General features: G+C 39.3%; 1 protein-coding gene across 2 annotated transcripts in view; it reads right to left on the bottom strand.

The window, feature by feature from the left end:
- Prdm5 (PR/SET domain 5) overlaps nt 1-12455 on the bottom strand; it is a 172032-nt gene that overhangs the window by 119453 nt on the left and 40124 nt on the right. For both annotated transcript variants that reach the window (XM_085690892.2, XM_085690890.2), the window contains exon 3: nt 5336-5458. In XM_085690892.2, coding sequence (XP_085547018.2) covers nt 5336-5458 — 123 coding nt within the window. The remainder of the gene's footprint in view (nt 1-5335; nt 5459-12455) is intronic.

Here is a 12455-nt window from a genome sequence, read left to right as displayed (position 1 = left end):
TGGATGCATCTACAGCAAATGCCTCTTGTCATTACATTTAGTAACAGATAAGAATTTGTAGACTTTCTCTTTCATTTCAACCACAACTCTTAAACCTTATAATAGTAGAAACCGTATCCTGCTGTATCTAACGCAAGGTTCACTGACTCTCAAATACAAATATTCCTTTATTTCATTTGTTATACATGATTGTAACCACCGTATTACTTCACAGCAAACTTTTATGACTTTAGTATCTGTGTCAGAGCTTTCTGAGTTAGGTCGGGTTGCAATGACTGGTTAATCAGTGGGGTACTGGAATTAACAGTTCAATCTTTTGGAGGTTATACTTTCAAAACAACCTTGATGAGGAGGAGCCACTGGTTGTACAGAAGACTGAGGTGTGTGTGTGTGTGTGTGTGTGTGTGTGTGTGTGTGTGTGTGTATAAGTGTGCACATGTGACATAGACTACGTGGAGTACATTTATAACATTATAATTATACTTGGATGTATGTTTTCAGAACTGATCATTTGGCACTGGAAAACCAGCTAGTGCGCACTCCCTGGGGAAGACTTCCTCTCCCATTCCCAGATTTCCTCAGTTGCCTGTAGTTGACTGAATAGGTAGGACTGAGGCCCCATGGGCTTTTCTTTATCTCTTGTAGCATGTTCATTGGTGTCATCATTATTCGGCTCCCATTGGTTGGTCATGTTGGTAAGATTTTATGGGTGAAGCTTCTAACATTGCTAGGAGACACTATCTCCCAGCAAACTCTCTCCTCTGGCTCTTACAAGAAGACCATGTTTTTCTGGTCTTCCTCCCTTTCTTTTGCCTTCATCCCTCTTTTCCTTAAAAGTCTGCTGCTCAGGGTAAAGTGCAAAGTTTCTGAGACTTTGTGTCTCAGGCATGGCTCTGGTAACTCCCTCTCACTGTAACAGAGACTCCCCAGACTCAGCAGTACTTGAAGGATAGCCCCTGAGCTATTTTTTCCATATTCTGTTTCTATTTCACCCTTCTATCACCTAGAGATTCTCAGCTGTCTCCAACCTCTTCTGATAGTGTTATCCATCCAACTTTCCCCAGTTTATTCCATGGGGATTGTAGCATGCAATGCCTGCCTGCCACCTGTCACCTTAACAAGGCTCAAGTTTCTTCAAGATGCTACTGTAAGGATTTAATCTGTACAAGAATCCAAAAGATGGACTTCCCATGGGGCAGGGAACCCTGACTGCTCTTAAAACTAGTAAGGAAGGGGAAGGGGGGGAGGGGGAGGGAAAAGGGAGGCAGGGAGGAGGTGGAAATTTTTAATTAATTAATTAATTAATTAATTAATTAATTAAAAAAATAAAATGAACTGTAATTGGTAAAAATAAAAAAATTAAAAAAGAAGCTTAAATCCAACCAACTCATATGAACAGGAGCAGAGTTTTAAAGAGTCTATTTTCTGCAATGAATACAGGAGCTAGATTGTTATGGTACCTCCAGTCCTCAGGACAGGGCTCAGCATTCCGCATGTGCTCAGTTAACTACCAGATGGTTGAAAAAGTAACCTGATTGGCCAGCACAGGGCAGAAACCTAAGCTTCAAGCAACCCTTCAAACAAAAAAGCTGGTGTTCTATTACTTTCAAACACATTTATTTTTTTCATAAGGTTGTTTTATTTATTTTAGATACCAACCAGTTTCCCCTCCCTCATCTCCTCCCATTCTCTTCAACCATGTTTCTTAACATTACCCAAACTTTTTTGTATTCCATACTTTTTCTGATTCTATGTCAAGCAGCTGTTTTTACCATTAATCTTACCCCATTCTCTCATAAAGTAAACGTTTATCTTGCTAACAGCCATGTGGGAGAGGGTAGAAGTGCATTCTCCAGTCCTAAAGCAGTCTTCAGTACTTCAGTTAAGACTTCTCTGTCTGCCTGCCTAACTGTAAACTCACCAAAGTCCAACTAAGCTGTTCCTGAGTTCTCCCCTCAGGAACAGGTAAAAGGATACTTGCTCACTGTTTCAAACTATTCCATTTAAGATAAGCATGTTACAAACAGGTAAGTCGCACAGTTTCACATGCAAACAAATGTACAGTATAGACTATTCTCAAGTATATGAGGATGAAAAATGTAAGTCTACAAATGACTTATAAAGGACAAATTTCCCAATTTTTCTTTTTCAATCTTTGAGTTAAAGTTTATGTCAAATACCAGTAATATCTTGGTTTAAAGTGACATTTTCTCAGGAAGAATTTTGATTTTGGGGACAAATCTCTATAGGGTACAGATGTAAAGTACTATTTTTCAGACAAGTGGTTTACATGTGGTTAATTCCTAACTCCCTGCATCCTCCCCCGATGAGCATCCCTACCCTGACCTAATCTGCAGACTCCGCAGCTGTGCACAGCTCCAAGGGAGGCAATCTGTGTGATAGTGGAGCATGTGGTGCAAGAATGCTAAACTGAGGCCAGAAGTAGAGGGAATCTCTGTTGCTCCTTGAGGTCTCACTCTAATTCTTCATCATTTAGAATATCTTCATACCCAGTCTTCTTCATGATATCAATGAGGACCCAAAGACACCCTTCATGTGCCAAGATTCCCATAAACACCAAGTCACTTTTTCATACATGCCAACCACGTACATACAGCAAAGGACCTAGGGAAGACAAGTCTGGAGATGGGGTACAGAGGAGCATGAAGTATGGTACCTTGGAAAATACAAAGAATTCAGTTTCTTTTCCAAGTAGCGTAACTCACTATTTTAGCTGAGTAATTTTAACTAAATGGTTCTCTATTTAAAAATCAGAACAGAGGTTTTTATAAGCCTATAAAACACTGACTTACCATACTTTATCAAATACTATACACACGTATTCATTTAGAGGCACAAAAGTAACTCTGAGAAGCGTCACCGCTCTTCAGATGTTTAAGAGGGTTTCTGCATCACTTATAGACATATCTTTCATATTCAGAACTTTCTAGCAAAAATTGGAAATTTAGTCCAATACACAATTCAACTGATTACTCTGTAAAGGGTCCACATAGGAAGAAACATTTGTTCCCTAGATCTTTCTTCGGCAATTTAGATATTTAATCATCATTTCCAAAGCAAATTTCCAAAAATCAAATAAATCACAAACCTACAAATATAATTGAGCTTCCATGAAGGAGTTCCAATCATCTGCCAAAACAGACCTGAAATTCTTAATCCCTTGTCCAAAAAAATTGGACCAAGTATTGACGTTTTCCACCAAGCAAGCCACATAGCTACAAATGTTTCTCATTTATTCCACCCCTAGGGCATACAGCTCAAATAAAAAATTTCCTGAGTACCCCAAATTTCAGATGCAATTTGAAATGCAAGTGATTCATAATGTAATGCAGGAAACATTATGCTCAGGTCTTACCCACTCAGAGTTACTGGAATGCAACTCTCAGGAGAGCATTCTTGCCAATTAGAAGTCTGGCTTTGTTTTCAGTCATGAGACCTAACTATTATGCTCTTTGACCCTTACTCAAATGTGATTTTGAAGCCTCAACAGTCTGTTACGACAGCTACTGTTCAAGTGAGAAAGCTGTTACCTCAAGGGAGCTAATAAGGTTCCTATGTATAATATACCATGACAAAATTAAGTAATGGTGCACCCACTCCCATTAAGAAAGGGCAAAGCAACATTAAAAGAAAACAAGCTAGTGTCTTTGCTTCTGCAACAATATCCTTGCAGTGGCCTCTGAACAGATTTAGACCCTAATTAAATCAATGAAATTTCGCAAAAGCTCTTGTCATATTCTAATCCTGCCCTTACCTTGATGCCCTTCTCAAGTCATCAGACCACAACGGCAACCATTTTCTTTCCACAGACTCCTAAACTCTCTCAAGGAAAGGGATACAGCTGCCATGGGGAAAGGAAAGTGGTCACTGAATGTCTGAGACACTCTCATTTGGGACCCTATCAGAGTCAACTCTATGTGTCTATACAGGGAAATACAGTTTTCCTAACCTTAATATTAAAGGAGAAATTGTTCAGCTGAGGATAGGAAATTGAACACCAGATGACTATATTTTTTTCATGAAATTAAACTTAGTGCTGTGGATTTTCCCCTCACCACAGCTGGTTTAGGATAAAGCATAATCAGTGCACTAATCAATAAATTTCTATAAGCAAATGTCACACATAGAGAGTATAGACAGTTTGCCCGGTTATGTTCCTTCCCTTCTTATTTCTGTCAGCCACGGCTTCTTGACTTCTGCAGTTCAGAGTCAGGAAAGGAAACTTTACACGGGATGAGTCAGTTTATCATCACCCCATGTTCTCTTGGTTTTTCTGACTGGTCTTTTATTTACAGGCTCACTCTATACTTGCTTCTTTTCCTTTTGCCTGTATTGCCATTGCACAATTGCTAAATTCACCTCAGAGTCTGTACAGGCACCAAATGTTTTGTGTGGCAGTATACTGTTATACAATGAAACAGAATTCAGCAAGATGTAGTCCTACTTGTTGAATTGTTTTTATGGGTCGGCCTAACTGGGCATGTAGTGGTAGACAGCTGATCAAACCATACACTGTGTGTTTTTTGAAAACAGTTTCAGATGAGAGTAAAAATTGAATCAGTGGGCTTAAGTAAGGAATACTGACTATTACAATATGAGTGGGCTTCATCTAATTAGCTGAAAGTCTGAAGAGAACACAATGCTGCCACACTGCTTGGTCACCATAAGAGAAACACCATGTCTTCAGCTTGTTCAAAGCAGCCTTCCTGGCTGTACAGGAGCTTGAGGTTCTTGGATTCAAATTGAGACATCCACTCTGCAGATTTAGGATTTGCCAGGGTCTACTATTTCATGAGCCAAATGTTTCTAAAAGATCTGCACAGAGAGATACTCAAATGTATCCCACTGGATCTGTTTATCTGAAAGAGTCTCAAAAACAGTCAATTCCCATGAGCCTCAGTTGGACTGTGGGGAAGCACACATGAGCAAGGTCTCCAGGAGGCCTTTCTCAAAGAATAATCAATGGCAGAATACAATGAGCCAGAACAGCTAGCAAACCAAAGTGCTATCAAAAAAAAAAAAAATCACTTAAGAAAATAAAAGTATTTGAAGGCAAGCTCTGCCAAGCACAGTATCAAACCATGTAATTCATTCCCCCCAAGAATTCCCATAAAGCCAGTGATCTGGTTTTAGCTGACAGTTCAGTTGCTTTTTCCTACATATGAAGATTATGATAATTTTCTCTGTTTTAAGATTTAAGTACTGTTATTTAAAGTTGATCATGGAGAAATAAGTTGACGACACAGAGTAGAGCCATAAATCAATTCATTACTCTCATGGTGCACTGTACCAAATACATAGCCAACAAGCTCACTTGAATGGCAGCCAGGTTCTTCCGCTCCTGAGACGGTGCCTCATGAACAAAGCGAAGCCAGTTGGAGTGTCTTGGGTTGGTAGCATCCAAAATATACAGAACTTCTCCCTTGCTCCCACGAACCTAAAACAAAACAAACAAAAAAATTCATATTAATCATACTAAATTTACCAAGGGTGGAATACTACATATTTTTCTGAAGTATACATCTTTTTATTGATAAGCATTGAATAAGTTTAAACTAACAGTACTCATGACTTAAACATATGTATAAAAAGAGCTTACTATTTAATTTGGCAGATGTCTACATGACTCACAACTGTTCTCAAATCTCAAGACATATCATGTTTTCTGTGTCCTTTTTTGCAGGTGTATTTGAATATACACGTGACAATCACAGTCGTTCAGGAGACAATCATAACACAATCCATCTCGTGTCTCCATGGAAGAGCGCAGCACTACCTCCCAAGTGAGATGAGTGGAGTCGGGGCAATCTCTTTCAATTCTCTTTCCATCTGTTTAGAGAATTATCTGAAGAAGGGGGAACTGACTTATGCAACTAGGAGGTGTGACAGCTCACGGGACACGGGCCTTTCTAGGTGATAAAGAAAACAGACTCCATTTTGTCTTTTAAACAATGTAGTCATGAATTTCCTGGAATAACATTTTTTTATTTATTGCATTTTACTTAGTCTCTAGCCATAAATTTTTCGGGTCAAACATAATATTTTAACAGGGAAAGAAGTAACAGAAGGAAGGAAGGAAGGAAGGAAGGAAGGAAGGAAGGAAGGAAGGAAGGAAGGAAGGAAGGAAAGAAGGAAGGAAAGAAGGAAGGAAAGAAGGAAGGAAGGGGCAAGAGAGGGGGAGGAATGAATCAGTCCATTGAATGCTCTTGAACTCAAGACGCTTGGAATCTACTGTCTCCATCCTCCATTATTGGTTACGCTGGCCCTCTTTAACAACATATAAGCAGCAACCTCCCCTTGTGTATATGTATAGCTGAAATCCAGCAGAAAAGAGATGGAAAGATTTCAGAGATTTGTTGTTCATACAGAGAATGAAGATCCAATTCTCAGCACCCACATAGTGGCTAACAACCCCCTGTAACTCACCCTGTACAGGTGTGATACCCTCTTCTAGCCTCTTTGGGTACTGGACACAAGTGATACATAGACATAATGTAAGCAAAATAACCATACCCCTAAAATAAAATAAATATTTTAATCCAGCAAAGGATGTACACCTAAAATAAATATTTTAATCCAGCAGAGGATATACAAAAATAAATGGCATTCAACTCACATAACACAAATGTAAAATCTAGAAAAGCACTAGAAATACAAATGAGGTAAGAGAAACATCCAAGGATACCAAGTGCATGGCGCATGCATTTTTCATGGCACATCTGCACATTTACTCGTCCAACAAACTGCTGCTGAGTCCTGTATTGTCCAGGACTGAGAATGTTTCTACAAACAAAACAGACTAAGTCTCTGAGGTCACAACATTTCAGAGTAAACAAAGATAGAATGAAACTTCATGTTACTATGAAGACCATGAAGAAAAATCAAGCAGACTCTAGAAAAGTAAGTCATAGAGGAAAGGCCAGGTAAGCATCTTTGATGAGGTGGCTCTAACTCAAGTGCTCTAAAGGGGAGAAGGACCTGGAGAATGATTTCCAAACAGAGCAGCAAGCAAAAGCAGCAGAAAACTCTGAGTTTTGAAAATGAAGGAAGAGTAGAAAGGCTGAAGAGGATGTGATAAGCACACCTGAAAAGTGATCAACATTGAGATCAACTGGCAAATGACAAGTCACCCACAAACATACAAATCAAGAAGTCACCCACACAGTCCCCACAGGGTACGTGCAATAATTTCCACCCAAAAATCTGTTTAAAACTCATCTGTTGGATGATGGCAAAAAAAAGGATGAATTTTCAAGATTCTCACATATATTGTACAGAAGGAAAAAAAAATCAGCTAGCCTGTTCCTATTGCCTGATATCTGCCGTTGCTCAAAGAGCTGTTTCTTTCCAAAGCCAAACAATTTTCAATAATCCTTACAGTATCTCTAAAGAGATTTGCAATGATCGCTGGAAAGCAGAAATTTAATTTTCAGTATTTTAACTGCTAAAAGCCTTGTGTGTCTCTTGAATATTTAGGTCACAATTGTGAGAATTAGTTATAATTCTAACAAAAAAAAACTGGTACTGAAATTTGTTCCGCCTCCCTGCTTCAAGTCTCACTGACCCAAGGAGAATACAAATAAATAAATAAATAACCAGCAGCAATAATGTTCTGCTGGATTTAAAACACACTGTATACCTACCACTTAAAGAGAAGTTTCATTTAACACAGTAACAATTGTAGATATGTGGCATAAAATCTTTCCCTTCAGGAACCATCATAACTACAGTTTTAAAATGTTTATATTTCAAATACCCAAATAACTCACAGCAAGTAGTCAATATTATTTTTCATAGATGAAAAATAATATTTTCTTAAAGAAACTATAATTTAAAATCCTAACTATTGCTAAAATCCAAACACCCTATCAATGAGTAAAAGAACATGAGAACATGTGCTTGTCAATGCCATCTCAGCTTGAAGGGGGGCCTAGTCAGGGACGTAGTCACAGGGCCCTCAGTAATACATCCATTACTCTGTATTTTATAACGTGATCAGATGTGCTTGACATTTGAACTCAATGCAAAGGGGATAGACATTCACAAAACTTTCTCAGGTTTACTATAATACGCACATTTAAGGAGTAGGACTGTTCTTTTTATTCCAGTTTTGTCTCGGGACCCTAGGCTCCAACTATTTTCAGTCAATATAATGATTAATATTAACCATCAACTTGATAGAATCTATAATTATCTGAAAGACTGCTTCTGGGCATGACTATCAAAAATTATATTGATTACATTAACTGCAGTGAGGGAATGGTGGTACCATTCCCTGGGCTGGGATCCTGAACTGTAGAAGTGGAGAAAGAAACCTGAGCAGCATCCATCACTCTCTGTTCCTGACTGTGGATGCCACGTGACCAGCAACTTCTTGCCAGCCATAATGGACTATACAATAACTGGGAGCCAAACAAAGGCCCTGCCTCATTAACTTGCTTCTGTTAGGGCATTTTATCACAAAGGTAGAAAAAGAAATTAACCCACTTAGTATTAACAACCTGCTTTCATTATCCTTATACAATATTCCATCTTAAGAGAAATACACAACTTTTTATTGAAATTCTTCTGAAATGTATTATTTTTAATAAAACAATTTATATTTACTGTTACTTATAATCTCATAACAAAAATAATGGTGAGAAATTACTGTACACTGCCCAAATCTTTCTATTTGAAAACCTCCCTTTGTTTGGTAGCAGAGTCAATGCCCATCTTATTGCAATTACCTGCACTCACAGACTGTTAAGCATCCCTTCTTGGCCCATTACTGAGCTGTGCGTTGCCCTGCAGTTTGCAGTTCCTGTGAAACCACTGCATTACCTATTCCTAAGACTGTCACAGTCTTCCTGCCGCTGTCACAGTGTTGCATTACCTGCTCACAAGACTGCAGCTTCCTGCCCTTGCCACACTGTTGCATTACCTGCTCATAAGACTGCATCTTCCTGCCCTTGCCACACTGTTGCATTACCTGCTCATAAGACTGCATCTTCCTGCCCTTGTCACACTGTTGCATTACCTGCTCATAAGACTGCATCTTCCTGCCCTTGTCATACTGTTGCATTACCTGCTCATAAGACTGCAGCTTCCTGCCCTTGTCACACTGTTGCATTACTTGCTCATAAGACTGCATCTTCCTGCCCTTGTCACACTGTTGCATTACCTGCTCATAAGACTGCATCTTCCTGCCCTTGTCACACTGTTGCATTACCTGCTCATAAGACTGCAGCTTCCCGCCCTTGTCACAGTTCACTTGACGACACACCTTCTGAAGGAGACACCCTTGCTCTTTCACCATAAGGCAGTCAAGACACCCTAGGCAGATAGCTACTATTAAAGCATCCATTTAACTGTCTTAATTTGATAATGAGCCCTGAGGTTATATATTCAACATTTTTGACATCTAACAAAGAAAACTAAAAACACTTCTTATTCCACATCCCAACAGCTTGTACGCTTTGCAGCCAAAGCAAAAAACTAGTCTCCCAAAGCCTTTTACTTAAAATTTCAAGGAAGTGAAACAACTTATTACTGCCCCACTTAAGACAGTCTTCTAGAAAGCAGGCCCATAATGACGTCAACATTTCATATTGAAATCATCTCAGTTCAAGATTTATCCAGCTTTCCTACACTAGCAACACAAAGGAGTTGCCTAAAGTCAAAGGGAAAGACACCCTGTGAAAAGTAGAAGACAAAATCAGGCTGTTTCACATCTCTCCGTGCCTGGCTCCTCCATCACTGAAGACTGCACCCAAATGGCAATACTACTGTTTCCAGATCCTGCTCAGGATCAAAATCAAAAAATGATTTTGCTTTTCAAGTGTCCAAGAGGAAGAAAAAAAATATGTCCATATTTGCTACCACAGGTATGCACTTTCTTTCAGATCTAAGACCAGCAAAGGAAAGCCACAACTCACTTCATCTTCTAAATCAGCTTATCCCAGAGGAAGACAAACACACAAAAATTCAGCTCAGTTAGTGAAAATCTTCACAGGTGAGTAGAAAAGTAAGAATCTGGCTAGGCGGTGGTGGCACAGGCCTTTAATCCCAGCACTCGGGAGGCAGTGGCAGGCAGATCACTGTGAGTTCAAGGCCAGCCTGGTCTACAAGAGCTAGTTCCAGGACAGGATCAGATCCAGTGCTACAGAGAAAGCCTGTCTCAAAGAGAAGAAAAAAAAAACCTCTAAAACAATTGATTCATCATTATGTCCTTAAGTCAGCTCACGACTTCCCAGAGAAGACGTGTATAATTAGCAAGACTTTTCAGAACAGTGGTTCAGAATGCTAAGACTGACAGCACGCATGCCTTTAATGTATAAAATGTCGTCTTTTGATTTAAATTTCAAGCACTTCTCTGCAACTTTTTAGCTGAAGGAAACCATATGCCCTGCCTTCAGAGCTTAATTAGTCCAATGTCAAGATACTTTACAAGTACTGAAAAGCAAGAGATTATGGAGTGAAATCTGACATCTCAGTTATCAAATTTAAACCAAAAGACCAAAACACCCGGAGACGATGAGCACTGTCACAAGCAAGCTGATGATTTATAGTTTCCAAGCACAGAGCGTGTTTCCCTTCATGGTTTTTCAAAAGATTCCAAGGTTTGGGTGCTTCTAAACACCAAAACAGTGTCAGTGCAGAAAGTGAGGTGTTCAGGAAACAGGAGTATGAGCTTACACTGTAGCTCAGCACCCTGTTGTGATCTTGACTGAACAGACTCCTTTATAAGACAGGTCCAGCTGGGCATGGTGGCACCCCACGAGTAGCAGCACAGATGCAGAAGCAAGGTACAGGTTTGGACGGCAGGAGCGGAAGGGAGGCAGTTAGAGCTATGGTATACTGATTCTTACTGTGTGTCAGTTCTAGAAAATGCATTATGACCTTAGAAATGAATGTACCTATGCCCCAATTACCCATTATTATAATCATAATTATATGCTAAAATACTAGAAAAGTTGTATCCCTTATTAGTACTGAGTTCATTGAAGCTAACATCGGTAACTTTAAGATGTGCCAGGAAAAGCTTTAGAAGAAAATTTTAAACATGGTTCTTTTACTTAATTAGCATTTTGAGTATTATTAAGGAAATATGAAACCTTGTTTGAGCCTGTAAAATATTGTTCTGGGAAATATAAAGTTGAATACATATGAATTGCAATCATTAGAAACATGTAATACATCTGGCAATAAAATGCAAACAGTTCATGTGCTGAAGCGAAGAGAAACATAAATCCCAGAGCAGAGAGGACATTGTGAAAGGCCCCCAAAGGTGACTACACACCCAGTAAAACCTACACTTGGTTTCTTGACATAGAAACATGGTACAGGTATGGCTTCCATTTTCACTGCTGGTGACACCACAGAAGCATGGCAGATGAAAACTGACATTGTGTTTCTCTAGACTCCATCTGCATCTTTCTCTTAAGGTCTGCCAATACATTGTTCTGACACACTGTAAAGAATCTTACGTAAATAACAGTGAGACTTGGGTCCCGGGAGTCATGCTAAGAAGTTCTCTCACATTTTCTTGACCAAGACAAACCAACAAGACTTCCAAGGTCAGACTACTCCAGTCTGACCCACCTCACATCCACCAGGATTTCCACCTTCAGCACTTTTTGGCAAAAAAAAAAAAAAAAAAAAAAAAAAAAAAAAAAAAGTTTTTGTTTTGGAGGTATGTTTCAATAAATTGCCTTTTCGTAACTCTTTTTTTCTTTCCACATTGACTTAAACATATTCTCAAACATACTCTTAACAATACTTTCATAACTGTCCAGTCTCTCATACCACCCTCTGTTTTCTTCACAGGCTGACTTGCCTTCTCACCTCAGGTCTCCCTCCCTTCCTTCGACTTCATTTCCAGCATAAACTCAGCCACACACACCCCTGGCCCCAGGCATGTAAGAGCACAAGGGTCCACCTGTGGCAGGAGAATGCATGAACCAGACAGATGCTCAAGAACAGGATTCCACAGTGATGAAAACTCCTTTTGTTTAAAATTTGTTGTTTTTACTGAACATGTGCTTTGGATTCAACAGTCAAGTTCATTACATGAGAACTGAGACATGGCAGGAAAGAATTCTGCTTTGAAGAACAAATAATGGCAATAACAATTAATAGTTATGGAGTGTTTATTACGTGCCAAGCACATAGTAACACAGTATAAAACAGAATCCTTTTAGTTCTCAAAATTGTTCTATAAGGGCAGGTGCTCTGAAAACTGAGGGACAAACTGAATGAATATCTTGGGGGAAAAACAAAAACAAAAACAAAAACCCTTCAAAGGTATTCCTGGAGCCAGAGATTGAAGCATGCCCATCCAATTATGAGCCACTATCTTTGTTACACTACCTTAGTATGTGTGCCACTCTGCCACCTGCTGCCAACTAGTGAAGAGAGTGCTATTAATAATTTTTAATAATGCCCACCCCTGC

Source organism: Myodes glareolus, chromosome 6 (assembly GCF_982192425.1).
Source record: "Myodes glareolus chromosome 6, mMyoGla1.1, whole genome shotgun sequence".
NCBI lineage: Eukaryota > Metazoa > Chordata > Mammalia > Rodentia > Cricetidae > Myodes > Myodes glareolus.
This window is presented reverse-complemented; position numbering and strand designations above follow the sequence as displayed.